This window comes from Phasianus colchicus, chromosome 5, assembly GCF_987193195.1.
Source record: "Phasianus colchicus chromosome 5, bPhaCol1.hap1.1, whole genome shotgun sequence".
NCBI classification, from domain to species: domain Eukaryota; kingdom Metazoa; phylum Chordata; class Aves; order Galliformes; family Phasianidae; genus Phasianus; species Phasianus colchicus.
The window spans coordinates 1,752,256-1,775,914 of NC_143440.1; the positions used below are offsets into that span (position 1 = coordinate 1,752,256).

The following is a 23,659-nucleotide window of genomic DNA, read 5'->3' on the forward strand; positions in this document are numbered from 1 at the left end:
TTAAGTTTCTTTTGAAGGACTGTTTTTAGTAAAATAAATTGATGGGCTGAACACAATAACCTTCAGTATCTCACTTTCCAATTCTTAGTGGGCAAGCACTACTGAATAAGAGAAGAAATTAAGCTAAGATATATTAAAAAAAAAAGGTTACTTGGCAACATCCTCGTGTATGCAAAGAAATGAAAGTAGGGTCAGGAACTTAATGAATTTCAATTATAGAATCTTGTGTTAGTAAGTCGTTGCATGGGTAGAAAAATTCTAAACCAGATTTGGGTGCTCTAGTCTGGTAGGCATTGCCTAGAGCAAAAGGGAGTTTGTTTAGAAATAAAGTGCAGAGAATGGCAAAGCAGGGCTGCTGTGTATGAGCAAACTGGGCTCCCCAGAGGCACTCATGCAGAGACAGCCTGAGCAGGGTATGTGGCAGTGATGAAACCTGGTGTTTGTATTGTGTGTGATCTGAAGAAAACATGCTTGGAAGAGTGGGAATGTTGATTCGGGGACCCTCGTGTTTAATGTGTGATGTATTTCTAAAATGCTTCAAATTGACCTAGAGCAAGGGGGGTTTGTTTGGGAATAAACTGCAGAGAATAGCAAAGCAGATACCAAAGCGCTGTGGCCTGTAGTTATTTCTGCCCAGCTTAGTAGTGTAATTTCAATGGATAAATGAGTTTTCCTCTGTAATAATGATTTTATTATTTTCTAACTCTTGTAGGAAAGACGAATCCATCGATTGCTTTAGTTCAGATTTTTCAGTGAGGTGTTTCAGTAGTGATGACTGGTTATATGGCTCAACTAATCATGTGTGGTGCTCTGGGAGGAAAAGGAGGTGCAGTACCAAAAAGGCAAAGAGTTATCTGCTGAACTGCCCCTTCCCATACCGCCCAGCCCACAGTACTTTTGTTTTTTAAATAAAGACCATATAAAAGTAAGCACAGTCTTATCGAACCTGAATTCTACAAAAAAGTTCAGCAATCATGGCAACCAAATGTGAGGCATGCATGGGAAATACAGTTTGAATGGAACTACTTATTCATGGTACCTAGGAAAATGCAGTTCAACCAGCACCTCTCCCTGCACACACAGTTTTCTCATATGCTTGAATTTTAGCTGTGTGTAAGCATTCTCCCAAATCTAAAATAGATCCAGTAGGACCTTGTTAGGAAGTGCATTCACGTGGCCATTTTTTCATTGAAGACCAACAAGTGCATGTCTGCTTGGAGATCTCTTGAGCTACTGTAAGCCCCTCAAAGTAGGGAGCTTTCTCACCTACCTAGGGAGCTGGAGTTGAGCACATCAGCAGAAGTTATCACACAGTTCAGTGTGTAGTAAACAGTAATTCAGTGTACCAACATTCATAAGGTAAAGAAAAACTTAGGAAGTTTGTATTTCCTTGTTTTTCATGCAGTATGGAGAGCAAAATTCTGACATATTCTTTTTTACTTTTAGGCTTCAATTTTTGAATGCACATTCTTGTGCCAGTTTGTTCCAATAGGTATATGAATAAAATCATTTTAAGTGCTTTAAAATACTTGGTTTGTTTGCAGTGCTGCGATGGTTAGGGATGTTAGTGGACCATAATAATTCCTGCAGATCTTAGAATTAAGCTGATCTCTGTCTGTGATCAAAGTAGCACATCAAAGGAATGGACTGAAATTCTGTATAGCTGCAGTGGGGTTTGATTCAATGTTAGGCCAGGTTCTGTGCTATTCCAGTGTTGAATTATAGTGACAGATGAGCTCAGGATTTTTGAGAGCAAGGAGTTGACATTAGGCTCAATTCTGCAATTTCCAGGCCTCATCAAAGCATTGTAGCCTAGTGTGTGAACAAATACCCTTGCTGGAAATGGTAGGAGTGCCTGTGCCCTTGAACAAAATCATATACTAAGCTCAGGTCAAGTGAGAGCCTTTTGCTGGCCCACCTGCAGGACTTTTTATTTAAAACCTGTGCACCTGTTTATTTATAAAGCAGATTTTGAAAAAAAAATCAATATAAATTCTAAGTCCTCCAAACCTTTTTTTCCCCCCCAGTGTTTAATTTTGGTATCAGGAGCAGAAACTAGTCATATTCTTCATATTTTTTAATTTTCCTTCCTTACCAGGTAAGTATTTGAGAACGTGGTCCCTCCTTGAGTTTTGGCATTTTGATTTTTTCCAGTCATTTCTTTCAGCGTGCTGTGTGTAAATGGGTGTGCATGCATACTGATGTGTACTTGGATTTGTGTTGATATTTGATATTATGGATGTGAGGCTTTTAACCTTGTAACTGTTACGAGATCTTTGTGTCTGCTTTAGGGTCGACCCTATCCCATATGATACTCCAAAACCAGCGGGCCACACGCGATTTGTCTGCATCTCAGACACACACTCCAGAACAGATGGCATCCAGATGCCTTATGGGGACATCCTTCTCCACACGGGCGATTTCACCGAGCTGGGACTGCCCTCAGAGGTTAAGAAGTTTAATGACTGGTTAGGTAAGGAATTACTGCGTTTTGGTGACCCCAATTAACCTCTCCTGTCCAAGTGTCAGTCACTGCTTCCTAATTGAATTAGAGCACATGAAAATCCCCCCCCCCACCTTTGCTTCACTCGTCCTCATGTGATGCGCTGTTTCTAGCCTCAGTATGATTCTGTTAATTAAGACAAATATAAGGACTTCACTTCATTTCTGTGTTATCTTGGGGGAAAGATTCTGTCACTCCCAAGCAAGGACTGTGTAACATTCTGTGTGCCCTGAGGGAGTGGTGGCACCTAATCTGAGTGCATTCAATGTCCACTATGGGCTTTTATGTCCACATCCAAAACTATTGCTTGCTCTGACTTTCTGGCTGATAATTTCAAACAGACTTAAAAGCTACAACATAAACAGAAATAGTGAAAGTCCTTTTTCTGATGATACGGGATGTCAAAATTTGAAGGAGGAAAATTTTATTGGGGTAGTAACATGATTAGTCCTTTGAGCTAGAGTACTGCTTTGAACACAGATGCTCAATGCCTCCTAAGCAGAAGGTGTTTTGTATTCTGCTGTATTCTGACAGTGTCTTGCTATCATGTAGCTACAGATGAAGTCAATTAGATTGCAACAGCAGAAGTCCGAAAGGTAGAAGGAGAACTTGTCCATGGTGCTTCTATTGCAAATGCAGCTGATAGGCTTGCTGGGCACTGCTGTGTTACCAGTTACACTAGAAATACTCAGAGGGGAAAGTGACTCAAGCCAGCTGATATTCCAGAAATGTTAGACGAATTTAGAGCAGTGCATAAAAACCTTTGAAAGCATGGCTTCATCACCATGCTTTAACTCATCTCTGCACATTTTTAATAGCATCATTTTATTCCATTGGAGAGCACTGGCTGACCATTCAAGGGATAAGTAAAGAATATTAAGATTTACAAAAGTAATTTTTTAAATAAAAGAGCTTTCACAGTCTCAGTTTTTTCACCTTCCTTTGCACTTTGTCCATACTGTTCTTTCAAACCATCTTCCCTCTGATCTTAGGTTTCTCTGGCGCAATTGTAAAGAATGCTTTTCTACCTTTTATGTGGTTGTGCATGCAGGATTGGGGCTTTTGGGTACTGCTGTATTATTGAAATTTGGTTTTATTGTTCATATTTCTGGAAAACAGCTCTAGATTTAATGGCCTCAAAAACTGTGGGTTTTTTTCCTAGGAATGTACTCACTAGGCTAGGAATTCAGAGGTGGTAGGAGAAGTAGTTGTATATGTACATAAGTTGAGGGAAAACACATAATAGGAATCATCCTCCTCAATTTATATGCTTTGTTGCTTATATACTTATGTACAGGTTTGTGATGACCTGTAAATGTTCAAGTATTGTGAAGAAGGAATGGGATGAGAAAGCAATGTAAAGGCTGGGGTGGGCTGCAGGGCTCCCCTGAGGTCAGGAGGTGTGGACCCACTCAGTTCCAGTCCTTGTGGAAAAGATAAGCAGCACTGCTCTTCAGTGAGGTTCAGTTGTCACAAATGCCTTTTGTATCAGGCCGCTCCAGGAAAGGAATTGCTTTCTGGAGTGCATTGATCTCTGAAGTCTATCCCTGTCAAAGTTCTTTGGCTATCAGCTCGTTACACAAGTATTATTTTGTTACAACCAGAGCCTATGTCCAATGTTTTCTTGTTGGAAAATTCTGACTCAATACTTACTGCTGAAAGCCAAAGCAAGTAAGTTGATATTGTGTTCCTAGATTTCTGCAGGGACTCTTACAGCATAAGCAACCACTTGGCATTTCCCTTGTGTACAACAGGCATTTCACAATGACATTATTTTATCACATACATCCTTTGTTTAACATTTGCAACAGACAAATCTTAACTCTTTGAATAGATTTTGTTCCAGCCTCAATAATATATCATGGGGCTTTCTTAACATATATAGTTCTTGTAGATGTCAGCATGGTATTTATCTGAGAAAGCAGTTCTTACATTCTTTGGCACTTGGTGTCACTGAAGCTGGCTGGAAGCTATGGCTGCGAGAGGACCTGCTGGCTTTGTCCTCAGCCTTTTATGTTTCAGGTACAGAGAAAACCTCTTTTGGTGTTTAGTTTTTTTAACAAATGCTGAGTCTACCTACACCTCCATATATACAACAATACTGGTTATTAGGTTTCTAGCATGAAGTGAAGCTGCAAATTGATTCCTCCATGGAATCACAACACAGTGGTGAATATTGGCTCCAGTGCTACCCTCTCCTCATTTGGAATCAAAACAGAATGAATTCATGGATGTGTTTTTGCCCTGTGCATGGTGTCTTCACTGGCAATCCTGTTGAAAAGCAGTGATGGAGTCAAGGCATCTGTATCTCTTCTACCTTGAGGGAACAAAACAAGAGCTTGACTTCCTTCTACAGCTTAGTCAGCTTACTTTGTGGTAAAACAACACTCATCTCCGCTAGGGTTACGTAATGGAATAACTCTAAGATGCAATGCCAGTCACGTAATTTTCTGAGTTGATAAGCCAAGGGAAAATTAGAAGATGATTATAATGAATTCCTGTATCACTTTTTCTTCCCTGTGTGTTACATGTGTCAGAGTTGCACAGGACTGAGGGCAATTCCTTGTGACTTTACAGTTTGTTGGTCCAACACACCTTTGCAAGTCTTCAAGGATTTCACCTAAACAAGATGTTCAGAACCTTGAGTGTTACTGAAATGGGTGGATGCTTTTATTCCTTGTCTCTGCATTTGGATCACAGAGCATGCTTTCTACATCTTATTTTCTAATCTTTCTAGCTTTCAACCCATCATGCAACTTCTACAGATTCTTAGGTTTTTTCCCCTTCGGCTGATAAATTTTCATTGTTGGTTTTCCATGGAAGTCATCTAGGCTCATATGCTGAATAACCTCTGTGGTCACTTAGTGATTGCATACAATGGCTGAGTTAATTTATTCACTTTGTTTTGGTGTGAACACGTCCCTCGGGTCTTGTAACTGCTGTAATCACTTGACCTCAGTGACTATTAAATGCTTTAAACACAGTTATTTTAAATTTATAATTGTTTTCATTAAAAATCTCTTATAGTAACTTAACTGACCTTGCAGTAAACACAACATTTTTTGCCAAGGAAGAATGAAGACGTTATTCTCTGTGCCCAGTATAAGTCTCACTGAATGTACTCAACATACTGCTATTACCACTGTTCCTATTTTCCCCAGCCATTCTCATTCAGTCATATATGGGAAATGAGATGCAGGAGTGTCTTAATTATAGCTGTCTTTGTAATATAATACTTCCTTTTCTGTGTGATGGAAAGTGCTTGAGTAATTCAAATTGAAATGAAGAGAAAGTGAAGATAAATTCAGGCAGATATATATCTTTAATGAATGATAATATGTACGTGGTGCTCAATTAGTATGGGCCTGATTGTGCACAGCCTTACTTGTGTAAATAACTCACAACTATTCCAGTCATTTTCTCAAAAACGTTTTTTGTTTGTTTGTTTGGATGGTTCTTTCATATAGCTTGTGTTGATCTTTTTCAGTCATTGTTTTTAATTTAAGTTTTTTAATATAAGATGTATTACTGGACAAACCTGGCAAAGTTTTGTAGTGGTGGATATCACAGAATCCTTGGAATTGGAGTGGACCTTGAAAGGCCATGCAGTCCAGCTCCCCTGCAGAGAACAGGGACAGCCACAGCTAGGTCAGGTTGCTCAGAGCCTGTCCAGCCTGGATATGGATATATCCAAGTAGGTGAAATTACTGCCAGTAGAGTTAGTGCTGAGGGAGAATGAAGACATTATTCTGTGCCCAGTATATTTCTTACTGAATGTATTGAAAAGTAGATTTTAGTAGATTTAATGGATTTAGTAGGGTTGTTGGTTTTTTTTCCTGCGTTATTTTGGGGTTTGGCAGCTTGATTATTTTATGAGTTTTTTTTCTTCCATGTTTTTTGTTTCGAATGCATGTTTCAGTATTTTTCTGATTATTCTAGGAGATTATTACTCCAGGAGTTGAGGAACTCTGTGAATGGTATTGTGAACAAATAAGCACGGGTCTGGACTGTAACAATTTTATTTTTTTTTAACAGCAATATATTGTTGCCTTTGGTATAAGTGGTGTTGATACATCTAAAATAAAAATTGAGCTTTTCCTTGCTGTTTAGTTCCTCCGTCACGTTACTTAAAGTGAAAAGAAAATATTGATTGTACTATATTAATGCGGTGTTTTTCTTGCTACTTTATACATATATGGGTATGGTCCTCAGAAATGTGTTGTTGGTTCTTTTAAGGTTTATTTTTGTGTTAGTTGGACTGATGTTAAGTGGCTCCTGCTCATTTACGAGCGTTTAGTTCTTGAAAATAGAAAATAGCTGCTTTAGATTGCAACTGCTGCCTGTACCATAGAGCAAATGACAAAAGGAGTGCGCTGAAAATGTGGTGTGGAGGTAAGGACAGTCAGTTAATTCTAGTCTACTCTTGGATTTGTGTATTTAGCACTTTAGAAACTGGAAATTATATCCAAAACTGCCAAAATAGTCTTAAGAAAAAAATACGGCCTGATCTGGAAACAAACAAACAAAGAGCTGTAACAAAATGGTTACTGCATTCAAGCTCTTACCACCATTTAAAAATTCACGATTACAGTCCTTATGTGTTCCTTCTTAGGCTGGCTCAATTGTTCCCTCATGCTATCCAAGCTTGATCTCTTATCAAGAAGTATTTCATTTAGTGCTTTGTGTGATTGTATTCCTTTTGCTTCTGTACACTGAAAGCAATTTTGGTAAGACCAACTACTTGTCCTTCAGAACTTTTGCTCCTGAGCAGTGTGCTTCAGACGTGAGTTATCTCAGCATCTGACATGAAAGTTTTTTATTGAGACAGTAAGCTCTAAATTTCTCAAAATTCAGAGGGATATTAGCTCAAAGTATTCTGCACTAATTTAGATCCAAAAGGAAGCTTATGCATAATTTAGGGTAGCATTATGGCAATAAAAACAAATGTATTCCTATTTTTATAAAATGATTTATTTCTGATTTGTGTTTTTACCATCTGGAACATATTTTGAACCCTATATTGCTCTACTTATTTTAGCCAGAATGAATAATTAAGTGACTAAACATAAAATACCACTTTGATGAACAAAACTCTTAACTGTTAGAAAAAAAAATATTGCATTCATTGTGAGTGAAAGAAAATGCTGAAGTGGCTTTAATCCTGTAAGCACGGGTTTTGCACAGCTGTTCTGGGAGAAAGGGAAGCAACTCCCTGCAAAGCCTCCTAGTGTAGTTTTGAAGACTGCTGTGTCTTCTGCGGGTGGCTTTGGTGGGGAGCTGTGCTGGAGTTGAGGCACTGGAATGGGAAATGTGTATTTTAATAACAGGTCAGTGCTGGCGTTTTGCTTTCCGTCTGCAACTTTTACGAGCTCTGTGTGATTTGTAGGGCCAGACCACATTGGCTGTATACTTCAGAGGTTCTTACTGATTCTTCTTGGTAATACATGCAGAATTGTTTCTTTTTTTTTAGCAATCCAGAATTATATTAATAGACTGGGAGAATAACTCATTGAGAACAGCCCCGAGGAGAAGAACTTGGGGGGTCCTGCTGGACAAAAAGCTGGACATGAGCCAGTAGTGTGCTCTTGCCACCCAGAAGGCCAGGACTGACCTTCATCAACACAGGGGTGGCCAGCAGGGAGAGGGAGGTGATTGTCCCCCTCCATCTGCAGTGCAGCGTCCAGGCCTGGGGCCCCCAGCACAGGAAGGATGTGCAGCTGTTGGAGTGGGTCCAGAGGAGGGCCACAAAGGTGATTGAAGGGCTGGAGCACCTCTCCTATGAAGACAGGTTGAGGAATTTGGGCTTGTTCAGCTTGGAGAAGAGAAGGCTCCAGGGAGACCAGATGGCAGCCTTCTAGTACTTGAAAGGAGGTTACTAGCAGGAAGGGGACCAACTTTTTCACATGGTCTGATAGTGACAGGACAAGGGGGAATGGCTTTAAACTAAAAGAGGGGGAGATTAAGGTTGGATATTAGGGAAATTTTTTTACTCAGGGGTGGTGAGTTGCTGGAACGGGTTGCTCAGAAAGCCATGGATGTCCCACCTCTGGAGGCGTTTGAGGCCGGGTTGAATGAGGCCCTGGGCACCCTGATCAGTGGATTGCAACCCTACACATGGCAAGAGTTTTGGAACCAGATGATCTTTAAGGTCCTCTCCAACTTAAGCCATTCTGTGATTATGAGCATGGAATGTTGATGTGTTTTTTTTAAATGTTTATATGATGGAATCTGGAGTCTTAATCAAGTTCTAGTTTTCCTTTATTTATTTAGCTTCCTGGGATGTGCACGTCATCCCAACTTTATTTAGATTTTATTGCACTGTTGCTTCTTGTGTTTAATGTCACTGTTAAACTCTTATTGGTACTTTTAAATTCTTATATGTCTTGAACAAATTAATGATTGTTGCTCAGCTTTTGTTTGCATAAACCTTTTTTGGGCATACTAATGCTAATTCATTTTTCTTAGAGGAAAACAAAAATAATTTCAAGGTTGCATCTTACTAATAAATCTGCAGAAAAATACAGCCATGTGCATTGTTTTAACTGGTTGAATAGTGTTTTCCTCATGTAGTCATCTACACTGAAAAGGATAAAAAATCCAAAAACCCAACCTGTATTTTTCTTTCTACTTTTATGCAACTGTTATTTCTGTTGTTTCCTTATATTCATTCTCTGCTCTGTGTCAGATATCTACTATATACTTTGTGGAAAACAGAACCCTTCAGGTATAACTTAAAAGATAAGATAGAAGAAATCACTATCTACATACCGATTTCCATACAGGATTTCCACTGATTGACACTACTCTCTTGATTTGTTCCTTATTCTTGGCAACTTTTCATAAAGAAATTTCACAAGAGACTATTTTTATAGTCTGTTTATGGCATGGAGAGAAACTCTCAGCTTTTTTTCTTATACTGTAGTCACCTAATTACTGGAGATGGTGCAAAATTCGCAATACAAGCTGTGTACTGCCAACCCCAAGCAGCCAAACCAAACCCTGAAGTGTGATTGAATGGCCACTAGAAAACAGCTCATGTTAGGTATGCTTTCAAGAAGAACAATACTCTAGGTTGGTTACTTTGTTGTGTGTCCAAATCTAGCATATTCTTTTGGTAATTTTCAATGAAAGAAGGGAGCCACAGCACCAAGTATTGCACAGTTCTTGGACAGGACTGTTAATAATGATAATTGATCATTTCTTGGATTTGTTTCCCTGGACTGTATTAAAAGCACAGGGAACGACTAGGTTTTAAATAGCAAACCATTGTGAAAACAAATCTTTAAAGTAACCAAAATAATTCTTTCTTTCACTTCCCTTTTTCTCCCAAATCCACAGTAAAGGAGAAGATGGATGTATGGTTGTAGCACTGATGGGGTATCAAACAAGTAGCACTTTCCAAATAGAAAGTTTAATGGGTGTCGTCATCAGATTTTTTAAGCTGTATATCAGCTCTTGGAATGATTCCAATAGAAAGCAGTCCAAGGATGTATTCTTTGTATACCACTGGTTTGTTGCTTAGAAATTAAATCTTGCATCAGAATTTACCAAGTGCAGAAACTCCCGTCCCTTAAGTTTTCACATCACGCGCACCATATTAACGATATCTAATTAAAATAAGAAATCTTCCTTTTTGCAGAGCATCACATTCCTGCTTAGAAAGAACAATGGTACCAGGGATGGAGGAGTTGCTTTGAGCAGAGAGAGACTGGGACTAGGGGCAGAAAGCACTGCAGATTTTAGTATAATGTGTGGTGTTCAAAGAAATTTTATTTCATCATAAAGATTAGCAGGCTGTGTAATTCAATTTAAAGCTGGTTGGCAGTGTCCCGTGTATTGCAGAGCCTGTGGGTGGGTTTGTTTGTTTGTTTTTAAATCACCACTCTGTTTTTTAAAGTTGTATGTGACTGTGGAACATAGCAGACAGCAGGAATGGTTTCTGGGTTTTGTGCTTCCTCCTTCCAGTTTTGCACGTTGAGGAGTGTGTGAGATTACCTTGAGCAGAGCTGTAAAACCAGTATCTCAGTGAAATGCCATATTGCATTTTTTGGTTTGTAGATTTTTGTCTTTGTTTTCTTTTGTGGCCAGTCACTGAAAGTGAAGGTCTGCTACAAACATAAGATGGAGAGGTTGACTCAAGCTTAAAACCAAAATGATAGCATTTATTCACAGTACTGTGGGCATTACTATGCAGTAGAAAAGCAACATGCAGCAATTTACTTTAATGCAAGACTGGTAGACCTTTATCTTACAGTAATTGCCTATACTGGGGGGGTTAATAAATGTTCCAAGAATTACTGACTTTTTTTATTAAAGAAAAAATAGATCGTTGCTTCTTACTAGCTATAACGAGCCTCTGTAGCTTGTTAATTAATCCTTGTTCCAGCAGGCTGAAGCTGAGGATTCGAGCTCTGACAAATTCTGCATGGATTTTATGTATGGGGAATGCTCCAGTCGTGGCACAAAAGGGCTCTGAAGGAAAAAGCTGTGCAATGCTACCTCCTCCCCTCTGCAGCATGTCTCTTAGAAGAGCTTGACATCTCTGTTGGCGATACTGAGAAATCATACTGATTTCAGAGGATGGCCGCTGTGTCTGTGGGCAATCTGACATGACTGTAGGGAGAGAAAGGGGAGGAGAACTCCCATTTCTGAACTTTTATTGGGGAAGGAATTTGTGTTTTCTTTGTCCGGTTAGTCACCCTGAGCATGGGAGGGGAAAAATAGGCAGTTGTCCTGAGAGGCTGTCTCTGTGGGGTGGCTGTAAGACCCTTGGGCTGCTTCTGTCAGCTCCCTTGATGCAGCTGGGAGCAGCCATTTTTCTGTGAGGACTCGTCAGCATCCCATGTCAGGGCTGATGGCAGTGCTGGGCCACACATGGCCGGCTTAGAGATGGGCTGCCCACATGCTGCCTTGGGCACGAAGCTTCTCTAGGCCCCAGCTCACATAGAGAAGAGCAGGAGGCTGCAGCAGTGCCTTGCTTCCCTGAGCCAGGCTGGTCTCTGTTCTCCAGCATGCCAGCTGTGAGGTGATGGCTCTGGGAGCCTCGCTTGCTATTGACAGCGCATTTAGTAGAGAGGGAACAAAGCAGCACAACAGGGGATGGCACTGCAAGGAGAGAGGCAAGGAGATGCAAGACCAGCACAGAAGAGAGCAAAATAACATCAAACTGGGGGAGGGACGGCAGCTCCGAAGAAGGGAGACAAATGAGTGCATGGGGATAGAAAGCAGTGAAGATTCACCTGCTTTTCCAGAGCTTGAATTTCTTTCCAAGTTAACACAATTAACAAATGAGAGCTCAGAAACAATTTGTACTTGTGAATTTCCTGTGACTTTTGATGAGTGAACCATTAGGGCCCCAGGGTTGTGTCTGTCTTCTCTAATGAACAAGAATCTGTGATATTGCAGGCCAGGCATCAGGGTACAATAGCTCCTTTTCTCCTGAATGCTGCTTTTTATTGTTCTGGGTAGCTACCAACAAAAACGTGGAGAGTTTTAGATTAAAACAGAGCTATACATGCTAAAAAAATAACCCACACTTCCTTACTTTTTCTGAACTGCCCTTCCTCATGTGTTCCCCTTAAATCTCTGCACTGCCTCAGCAGCATTTGCTGTTTGCAGTCCCCACTGTGAACGAGCAGCAAAGCTATGAGACAGCCTTGAAATTTTCTGCTGCCTCCTGCAGGAGATTTCTCCTTAGTGTTGTCAGGAGGAGTTCATCCCTTCTGCTCTCTCACATCCAGAGCTGGTTGCTAGGAATAAAACAGCATTGGCCGTACTTGTTTTCCTGAGGAAAGGTTCCAGAGTAGCAGCCCTTTCCGACCCCTGGTGAAGGAATTTCTGGGAGAGCACTGGGCTCTGTAGGGCTTACCATGGGGACAGGCATTCCCCACATGCAGTCACCTGGTTGTAAATCATAGCTCCACAATCATCGGCTGGACATGGAGAGCAGGGGGGGGGCTGAGCAAGTGAGGATGGCTCAGGGGTGCTGTGCTGGGCCCCTCACCTGGGCAGCCCTGCTAGTCAGTACTGGGGCAGAGGGCAGGAAAAGCTGTGGCTTTGGTGACAGACGGCTCTGGTTATGTATGCTAAAATGTGGGCTGGCAACAGACTGAGTTCCTAGAGAGGATGTGCGTACAGTTATAGTGGAAGCAATATAGCCATTCATAAACAAATGTTTCCGTCAAGCCAGCTGTAAAAACAATGATGGTTGCCTTTGAGGTGAAAGGGCAAAACCTTAGCAGAAAGGAGTATAAATAAGACATAAATTGTTACCTTTGTGTAAGTGACTGAAATAGCTGTTCTGTTCGTGCTTTGTCTCAATGGCCAGCTGTGACTGTGGTCTCCTCTTTATTCGGCAAAAGTTAAGGTCTGCGTATCATGCCTTCTTAAGGCATTTTTTTCTTCTAGTCTAGAAATGGGGTCTAAAATGGTTAAGTCAAGAGAGACTCTAAAGAAAGCAAACTGGATGAAAAATTAGAAATGCTGCACATTCCAGTGATAGCATTTAATGCGGAGGAACGTTTGTTCACACCAGAATTTTTGGTGTGTTTCTTTATACGAAAGGAAACTACTGATGCTGCATCACAGAGGTTTTGCAGCACCTCACAAAACCATTACTGTACATTCAAGTGCACAGACAGAAGTATCACACACACCCCTTTAGCTTGCTTTAAAGTAGGTTGGACACTGTTACCCTCGTTTTAATAAGGAGCAGCGATGGCTGCAGCAGAGGGTCAACAGATTTGTAGCAGCAAGAATAGAAGAGGCAGGTTTTACCTCAGTTCTGTTACAAAGAAAGCACGTGAACTTATGTTGCAGAATGGAGTTATATTTTATACAGTATTTTCCATTCTTCTGTTATGTTTACTTTGCTTCTTGAGGGTGACTAGGAGGTACTTCAGCCACTGGTTTGTCTGCTGAAAGCTGACAAGCAGCACGTTGGATGTCTAGAAAACTTTTGTCTAGACTTTGTTCCACGTGGTCTTGGGATGCTGTAACATAAATAGTTTGGTGATGGAAATTCTGCAAAGCCTGAGGAAGAGAGGAGGTGGCAAAAATAGTCGCAGAGGTGAGATTTGGAATCAGAACTCGCTGGCTCTAATTTCCACGGTTATTGCTTTCAGACTTGTAGTTTCCTTCTTTGTCCTTTAGTTTTTGGGGTTAGTATATGATAAGGAAAATATCTGAGACTATGTGCCATTCTGCTCAGGCAACTGTAGATGGCTAAGGAAAAAAGCCTGCATGTAAGAAATTCAGTTTCTTGTAATAAGATGATACAGCTGGAGTGACTTGGTTGTGTCCTTTAGTAGCTAAGAAGTCTCTTTGTGGGCTGGATTATTAAATGGAATTTCCTTAAAGGACTCAGGAGATTCCTGGTATCCAAGTTCATCTTGAAAGACTGTAATGGAATGTTTAGGTTTATTTAGAAAAATAAATTCAGACATGGAATTCAGAAAACGGTACTGGAGGTTCACAGGGACCTGCCTGTGTATTTTTAGTTGTCTGTAAGTTCTGTTTGCATTCTCCCAGTACTTTGTCTTTATTTTTTTTATCCTCTGTTAAAACATCAGGGACTGTGAAGGTAATTCTGAAATACAGTGCATACTGCTGTCAGATGTGTATTGGTCTCCTTCTAGACATGGAGTTTAGTTCAGGTTTTAGATTTTCTCTTCTTCTGACTTAAGAGGAAGAACAATTCCCAGCCAACGTCAGCATCGCCATTCAAAAACCTGGTTAAAAAATATCCCTGAAAATCAGACTTGCTTCCTATGCTATGTGTTTACAAGTGAAATCACAACAAATGAGCACAGGATAGAACTTCCAAAGCAGCTCATTGCTTTAGCACATTGGAGAATGTTATGTTTTCAGAATTGCTGTGAAGCTGATGTCCTGCTTTTAAACAGCAGTCCATGCTTTTAAAGCCTTTAGGATATTTTAAAGGATGTTATCTTATTTCTCTTTTCCCTTTCAGTTTATTTTACTTGCGATAATCCCTGCTTATTAGTTTTGCCTTGCCTTTATAGGAATCTGCCCACATTACATTAATGTTTGGTGGTCAGATCCGAGCCCCAGGATTTGTTGCAGTTTATCAGCACTGTACTCAAAAAACATTGTTTTGTGAGGAAAGATTTCAATTCCACAACAAAAGCAGAGAAGGTGTGTAACAGGTTCCTTATTCCAGAAAGAAAATTAAAATACTTTATCAAACGTTTCACTTACGTATTTGAAAGAGAGGCATTAGGAGGAATTCTCAGGACTAGTGGCGAGGCTCCCCAGGCTGCGAGGCAGAGGGAAGTGCCTGCCCATGCTTTGTAAGCCTCATAGACTGTGCCTTTTCTTTAAGGATGAGAATACAAATAACAGGAACACATTCACAGAGGTGAGAAACAGGAGAACGTTTCTTACAATTCCTCATTTATTTATCTATTTATTTTAAGGTTGTTAGGTAGGCAATGCTACGTCTATTTCTCCACCTTGCTATTCACACAAAGCTCCCTGCTGAAGGCAGAAGAGTTTGGAGCAGAATTTAGTTCTGGGTCCTGTGTTCGTAGTTCTCATTGATTTGTGGCAAGTTTTCTTTCAGCAATTGATGTCCTGAGCTTTATCTTTCTTAAGCAATGATCTTATTTTGTGTAGAGCCTTTAGCACTCTCTGGCCTTCGATGGTGTGAAAATATTAGTACATGAAAATACCAAGCCGCTGTCTGTGATAATTACGATTAGCTTAATTACTTGCTGCATAATTGTTCTCAAGCTGACCTCCTTACGGATGACTTTTATTCATTTATTTTATATATTAAAAAAAAAGACTTAATTGGAATTGTAAATTACAGAAACAAAGGGTATATTGGGAGAAGTAGGTCTAGAACTGTTTGTGTCAGAGACTGCTGGTTTTGATATTCTTAAGATTCAGAGAGAAAAATCATCTAAATTGATACAACATGTGTGCGCTCAAGGTTCGTAATATCAACTACCAATGTATTATTTCAAAATCTGGAGAGTTTCCTTATAGAGGATTAGGTTGTATAGTGTGGGGGGACTCTGAAAAGAAAATAGAATTGGGTATTGATGCCTTTAGAAATATTATTTGATGGCAATAAAATGTTCCCTGGAATTCCCTCCTGAATGAAGAAAATGGAGTTTGTTTGCAGTAATTGCATTTTCCGGTATTTGCTTTCGCACTTTCCAATATGAGTTAAGCCAATTGGAACTTGTGATTTCGTTTTGCTTATTGGCAAAAGTACCATGTAAATTGATCTGTGATGCGTTTATGGAGAATGCTTTGAAATTTCTGAAATAGAGATGGCTTTTTCTTATTAGATTTAGATAGTATTAGGTTTCGTTTCTATATTTTAGCCTAATACAATAGCAATCAAAAGTGTTCCTTTTCAATTTTGCCTTGATCGTGTTCAATAAGAACATTTCTCCGTAGCCCCGCTGGTGCTGAGAAGGCAGTGTTTGCCTTCTGTTCAGGTTCTGTTCTCAGCTTTGATGCTCAGAGCTCAAGAGGAGAGCCATCTGAAACCAAACAGAGCTCACAGTGAAAGGACAAGTAGTTCAGTGAGCCCTGGTGCAGCATTTCTTAGTGTATTGATGCTCGTGGTCACAGGAGGAACTGTCAAGACCTGTTGGACAAAATAGAACGTTTCTGTGCAGCTGCATGCTTTATAGACCCGAAACTACGGGCAGTTAGATGCAGATTTCATGTAAATGTAAATATGAGGTAATTCTGCTGAAAGGAAAACCCTATGCGTTGTCCCACGTGACCCCTGTTTCACTTAAAGGATCTCTCTAAAAGTGTGCACGCAGCCCAAAAGCAGTCATGCTGGTCCTTTGTGTATTGCTTTGTTTATGGGAAACAGAACAGTAGGAAGAACTACCATTTCTGCGAGGATCATTTGTAAAAATGAAAAGGCAAAATTAGGCACGTGGTTTGCAGTGAGGGATGCTGTTTTCAGAATTTGCTAAATTTAGAGGGAAGCTTCAGAGCTGCAGCTTCTTTGATTTTAAGTTACGCGATTTTATTTATTTGTATTTTTAAAAGCTTCATCTTTTAGGTTGTATAATTACAAGCCTGGAAAGAAAGCCTTACTGGGGGCTCACAAGCAGAGAAATCTGTGCTACTTATGTTCCAAATTTCATATTTTTTAAGTCAATTCTGAGGACTTTTGACACCTACAGTTGGCAGTGCTGTGAGCTGCAAAATCCCGAGGATTTCTTTCTTTGAGCTTAGACTAAACAAAGCCTCCAGCTTCTGTTTCAAAACAAATAATTGCCATGTATCAATGGCTAAAACTAATAGTGAAGTCTTCTGTTTCAAGAAAAGAAGTTTCAGTAACAATACTCCAGTGGAATTCAAAGTTACTTTGAGATTAAGAAAAAACAAGAAAAACAACTCTAATGCCATAATCGTGCTATAGAAGCTGTGCACATTCAAGTGAAACAGAAGGTTGCCGTTTATGTGATGGTACTTTTTGTCTGTTAAAGAGAAGAGAATGATATTAATCACAAACAGTTACATTAGAATAATGTTACGGTTGAGACATAAATACATAAAAGCAAGGAACTGTTCCTCATGTCAGAGTTTGCTTCAATCAGACCACAGCTAACTAGGTTTGGCAGCGTATATATGGCCCTGGTTCGGGGTTTGTGCTGCACTTGGTGATGGTGTGGCCCAGCGCTGTGACAAGTTCACTCCATTTGCCTAGATGGGAGAGAGGACGAATGGAAGCACTTGGTGTTAGGTTTGTTGATTCTGCAGTGTCAGGCAGCTAGGCTGGGCAGCACCTGTACCTGCGGTTGCTCAGAGAAGATGTTATAGGCTGCAGTATCTTGGCTTTGCACAGCTGAGCTGTAGGTGCTGAGGCAACGTTCACTCCATACTTCCTTGCTTTCATGGGTTTATGACTCAACCTTGGCATTATTGTAACGTAGTTTTTTGTGTTTAATGTTTCTTAGACTTGGTTTTCCATTGCCAGCATGGAAGAAATCCTAATGCATGAGTTTCAGAGGAGAAGGTAGCAGTCTGAACCTGCTGTGTGGCTCGATCAGCAAGTGTGAGTATTAACGCTAGAGCTGTCAGGCCTTGTGAAAATTAATGAAGCCTGACGGTTACAGAGTGAAAGGTCAGAGGCAGAGCTTGCACTTACGTAACATTTCTGTTTTGTTGTGTCTAACAGCATTTTCAACAAAGGGGAGCTTTAATGTGCAAGCTTTAGATTTATCACAGGAACTCAAGGGTCTCAGCCTTTGCTTCTCCCTGTGCTGTGGTCTGTTTTCCTTGCAAAAAGGCAAAACATTTAAACTTTCATTCATCGACTTGCCTTGCTGCATTGCCTGTGTGTGTTTTGCCTTAGTTTTCCTTCTCCAAATGTTCTTTTAGAGTGGAAAAAAAAAAAACAACAACAAAAGGCATCTGAACTGATGCAATTTTAAAAGCTGGTGGAATATTTTCATCGTGAAGATTTTGTGAGCTCTTGTACTGTAGCTCTTTCTCCTTCTTTAGAAGCTTGTTCTATTTTTGTGCATGTTTTATAATTTTTCCACTCTTTTTATTTATTTCAGTCCTTAAACTTGTACAGATACAGGGGGAAGATGCATTGACATACATGGCTTAAGCTTTCAATCCATGTATCAGTTGGTGTCTGTGTTAGCTTTTCCATTGAGGACTTTCTTAGCGAGTTGTTTGATCAAAACAGCCAGAAAATTTTCCCAATCCATCTTACCCTAGAAAAGATGTTTGTTTTTCTTACCCAGTTCTGAATCCCTTTACCTACAGTGAGTGGACTGTTAGCCTTTATGGTGAGAGAAGTCCAGTGTTTCACGTGAAAGCTCAAGTCTGTCTAACTGCACTTGTACAAATTGCATTTGTTGCTGCTGAAGGATTAATCGGAGCCTTTCAAATGCTCTTTTAAAATGCTGGAAGGAATTTGCATGTGTTGTGGTTGTGATGAAAATGCTGAGAAGAAAGTAGTTACTGCTGGAGATTCAGTGGGCATCCCCAAAGAAACCTCTGTGGGGAGTCACGGTGCTGCTGGGCAGCACTGCTGTTCTGTTTAGTGATGTTTGCTGGCTGCCCTCAGGCACTTGTGCAGCTGTGGCTGGACAACCAGTGGCACCCTGAGCTGCTGCAGTCACTGGAAGTCCATAAGAACAGCACAGAATCAGCTCATTCTGTATTTATCTCTGGAGGTATATATGATTGCTTATAGTTTTCATGGCCAGTTATGACTTTGAAGCATGTATGGTACACTGAATTGGAGGGAATTGACTCGTGCAGGCATCTCACTTGTAGAGATTTTCCTTCTTTTTGAAGGGACAAAGATTTGTACTTCAAGGTTTCTAAGCCCAGTTCTTAGCATATGGCCAAAGGGTCTTTGAGTCTGTGAAATGGACAAGGAAGCACTTAACCTTTCATAGAAGTGTTGTGTGGTTTGAATAGCTAATGCATGTGTATAGATATTCAGAGCTTCGCATCAGAAGTATTTGTGTACTAAATACAGGCTTCTACCACTATTTAGACAATTAGTATCACATTACAAAACCTGTTCTGTAGGTAACATTAGTTAAAAAAAAAAAAGTATTTTCATATAAATTCTGAGTTAACATTCATTGCCAGTCATAGTCCTTTTCGTGTCTGGCATTCAGCAGAACTTTGGTTGTGTGAGTAAGCTGGACTCGTATGAAGCATGTTGTTAAAATAGAAATGGCTGTTCAACAGATTAGGATCAAATATTTAAGGTGAACTTAAAACAAACAAACAAAAACAACAAAACAGCTACTTAGGTAAGTTAAAAACAAAAAACAAAACCAAAAAACCCACCAACCTTCCTCCCCTAATTCTTATACTTAAATTCAGCCTATTTTCCATCTACCACTTTAAAGTAGTATTTGTGTTTGCTGCCAGTGAAGGAAGTCCTGTTCTGCCTCAGAAGCCTGCAAAGCCTCATTCCTTACTTACTACATCAGTTTTCATCTTGATCAGTTTGTTTCCTGACGAGCCGTGCTCTGCAGCTGCCAAATCCTTGTGCTGGCACAGAGGCTTAGTGGCACTGGAATGAGAACAAAGGCGTAAAGGCATATTGGAAGATACTCACACGTGTGTGTACCAGTATGAACCTTCTTAAGATTTCAGCTACTCCAGTATAAGTGACTACTTAGAAGACACAGTGCTCTAATCATTTTTAGTAGCTTTTTGATTTCTCCTGGGAAACAGGTAAGCATTTTTAAATTAAATTTAGAAACTACTTGGGGAGTTGAGGTTTGAGAAGAGTTTATCCTGTCAAACACATCAACTCTTTTCCTAGCTTGAAAAATAATACTTACCTTTTCTAGATTCACGGTATAATACGGAATGAATAATATTAGTGATACATGATGGAAAATATAATTGTTGGGAAAATAGTGAAGACCAAGTGCAGCAGGCAGAAATGCAGTAAAGAAAAGTCAGAGAATGTCTTTCAGCCTGTGCACTGTGCTGCAGTGGCTCTCTTATCGAACAGCGTGGAAGTAGTAATGCAGAGATTAATCTAGTCAAGATGGAAACTGAAATACCACGGAGTAGGAGATTTTGTGTGTGGCTGTTCATGCTCCTGTATAAAGCACAGAAGGTCAGCAGATTATAGACAAAGGGCAGAACTGTCAAAGGAAGAAACGCCAAAATATTTCGTAAATTGTATCAGAGAGGATGAATGTTGTGCACTGCCAGCAGGACTTTCTGGAAGGGAAAACCTAAATGCGATGAACAAATAGCTAATCCAATTGCAGGTAATTTATTACTGTGATTAGTACTGGATAGTCTTTCCTCTGGGAAGAGAAGAGAAATGGATGAGACTTTCTCTGGCTTCTCTCCTTTGCTTGGGCCTGGCTTTTGGTACATTTGTGTTTTTGTGAGCTGTGTTTCTCATCTCTCTCCCTTGAGCCAGCACCAGTGGCTGTCACTCCAGAAAAGGAGAATGTTTTAAACAGGGAACAGAGCAAGGGAGCCAGGTTAAAACTTTGTCCCCATCCTGTGCTAAATAACAACGTATGTATAGTTATAGAAAGAAATACATCTTGTTTTGCCCCTGCATGGGATGTGGATGTGTAGCAAACACATCTCAAGCCAGCACTGCTTGCTCTTCAGGCGTTTGTGCTCTTTGCTGTATATGAACTACAGCAGAGCTGGAGCTCACAGCAGACACTGACACATTTTGGTCACAATTGGGATTTCTCAGGCCATGCTGTTGATCCATAGGGTTCATCAGTACAGCTCTGTCTTGAACTCCCTGCTTTTACCTGGCACAAAACCTGAGGCTCCTCTTCCATTGCTGGCACTCACAACCTGACCAAGCGGGGCCATGTTCAGTAATGTGAATAGTTTTTTGGACATTAACTACAGCAATTACTGTTAGATTATTCCCTGCTGAATTCAGATGTTTATATAACATGCAGATTATTACATTTGCACCTTTCAATAATCACTGATCCCGCAGCTGGTCTGTCTTTTCATGTCCTATGTCTTCAAAGTAAGCCCTCTTTTTAACATGGCACGATAGAAAGCACTGGCTTCAAACACAGTGTCCCAGGTTTAATTGAACATAATATCAGGAAAATGTACCAATTTTCAGATCTCTTACCAAAATAAACTGGAGAAAGCGTAAAATCTGGGCATTTATCTAGTAAGATGAGAAGTTTTCTCTACTAAAGCTTGCAAATGTTGATAATGTGGCAGAAACTTGAATCTAACATATTCATTCTACTTTTCTGAGAATGTAATCACATTTAGCATGTTTTGGGGGGACTGCAGCTATGGTGGGTGTCTCGCATCGCACGCCAGTTGTGTCTCTTGTGTTTCCTGAGAAAAGAAAGCAGGGATTTTACCTTGTGCCCAGGATTGTCAAAGAGCAGGAATTGTAGGTACTTGCCACTTCCAGTGTTTCAGTAAAAATGAATCAGAGATGTGTGTAGCAGACATGGGGAAGGGGATAAGGTAGAGGAGTGTTCTCCCCCAGCTTTTAGTCCAGTGTAGAAGTGTAGAGTTACAACTACATATGGCCTGTATTTTGTTCAGTCTTGAAATCTATGAAATTGTGTTTTTCCTTTTTCAAGGGATTTACAACTTTTAGTTATTCTATCCAGAATTAGCTGATTTTTGTGAAGATGGTGCTTGTGTTCCTTGCATAGTTTCTGTGTAAATATTGAAAAGCAGAGTTTGGACTAGTGTTCTGTGAGCTTTTCTTAGGGGAAAGTTAATCTTGCTATATAGGTGCTTCCAGGTACTGTTAAAAGCTTCTTTTTAACAGAAGAAAAAACACTTTCAGAAGCTGCTTGAAACACAATGTTTAAAAGGTTAAAGCTGTGAAAGAGCAAATGCTCATGAATAGGAGAACAGTATTCAAGAGAAATACATAGCATCCAGGTCCTTGTTCCTTTGAGGCAGATGTTGGAAGTTCCAGAACAGGCAGATGTACACATGAATTTCCACATACGTTTTGAGGACCTGTGTTTTACTTCCAGATTAGTGGATGGTAACATCTACGTGTGTGTGTGTGTATATATGTATGTATATATATACATATATATGAGATCGGTGCTAACAGCACTAACAGTTATGGTGGGTCAGTTGTTGCTTTGTGGTTTGTGTAAATAACAAAAGACCCATGAGCAGTACGGAAAGTGAATATATAATGATATATTGAATCCACCTGCTTGTACCTTTGTGGAACAAAAAAAATCATTTTCTAAATGATTGTTAGGAATATGCACCAAAATAAAAGATGGATTAAAAGACAAGAGAACAAGACTTACAGTGGAGGCAGAGGGGACATGTTAGACTACTTTTAGCTTTGATGCAAACTTGCGTGTGATTTTTGGCAAGTCTCAGTGAGACAGAATCTGTGAAAGTGCACACTTTTTATTAGGATGTTTCTTTGTGGCATTATTTTACATTTCAAAACAGTTCAATTCAATGGAAGAGAGGCGGTATTAATAACTTCTGCTCAAAATGGAGATGCACACAGATTTTGGGTATTTCATTCTGTCACTGCTAGCTGTCTACTTATTGTGCTGGCAATGAGGTGTGGGAGAAGAATGTGCTAATTAAGTCCTCTCTTTTTGTTATTTCAGGAAACCTGCCATATGAATATAAAATAGTGATCGCTGGGAATCATGAACTGACATTTGATAAGGAATTCATGGCAGACCTTGTTAAACAAGATTACTACCGCTTTCCTTCTGTGTCCAAATTGAAACCAGAGGACTTTGACAATGTTCAGTCACTCCTGACAAATAGTATTTACTTACAAGATTCAGAAGTAACAGTTAAAGGATTCCGGATATACGGTGCCCCATGGTAAGTCTGAACTTAAACTTTATTTGCTTTTGATTACTTAAACCACAATAGGAATGATTCCTGCTGAAAATGCACGAAGCTGCTTTGTTGCTTTGCCCTGCAGAATAGTTTCAAACCTAGCTGTTAGCCACTCTGAAACAATGGCCACATTCTTTTTGTGCATAAGTATGCTGCATGTGGCCGTCTGCGTGAAGGAAGGGGAAAAAGTTGTCATCTCTCTATTCTGCCTGCTGAACACACTTAAAAAAAATTGTGGACTCAGTATCTGTTCTGTGCTTGTGGATTAACTGGAAGAGCATCTTAATGTGTATTAGGGAAGGAAGTTCCATTATACTGCGTGCTATTTAGATGTTTGTATCTGCTGCTCTAATAGATTGGTATGGTAGCATTTAATACACACACAGCACAAAGTACAAGGCAGCAGATGCTTTGAGTGCTATTTCGGATCAGTTGCAGGCATTATTCTCTTTTGCTTGTTAAGTTATAATAATATGGTCTTGAGGCAGTTTTGATTTCACTCAATTCCTGAACCAACTGTATGCAAGAGAAAATGACTGTCCATTGTTGTTCTAACGAGACCTTGCCTTGTTTTCTCCACATGTTGAATTGCCTGTTATCTCTCTGTGGAGCCTTTGAAATCATCTTAGCTTAGTCAGTATGGTTTTCATAGAATCACTAAGGTTTGTAGCACTCGTTTTAAATTCCTACACTAGCAACAATCACGGTTCTTTGAGCTTCTACTGGAAAACTGATCTGCAGTGGTGGTGATCATTATGCTACCTGGCATTCTTAATTGTCAGTTGAAGTGTTTAGATGCTGATTTAT

General features: G+C 40.0%; 1 protein-coding gene across 10 annotated transcripts in view; it reads left to right on the forward strand.

The window, feature by feature from the left end:
• Positions 1 to 23,659, forward strand: part of MPPED2 (metallophosphoesterase domain containing 2) — a 194,172-nt gene that overhangs the window by 107,793 nt on the left and 62,720 nt on the right. For all 10 annotated transcript variants that reach the window (XM_090140130.1, XM_090140132.1, XM_090140133.1 and 7 more), the window contains 2 exons: positions 2,292 to 2,473; positions 22,609 to 22,834. In XM_090140130.1, the coding sequence (XP_089996256.1) occupies positions 2,292 to 2,473; positions 22,609 to 22,834 (408 nt within the window). The remainder of the gene's footprint in view (positions 1 to 2,291; positions 2,474 to 22,608; positions 22,835 to 23,659) is intronic.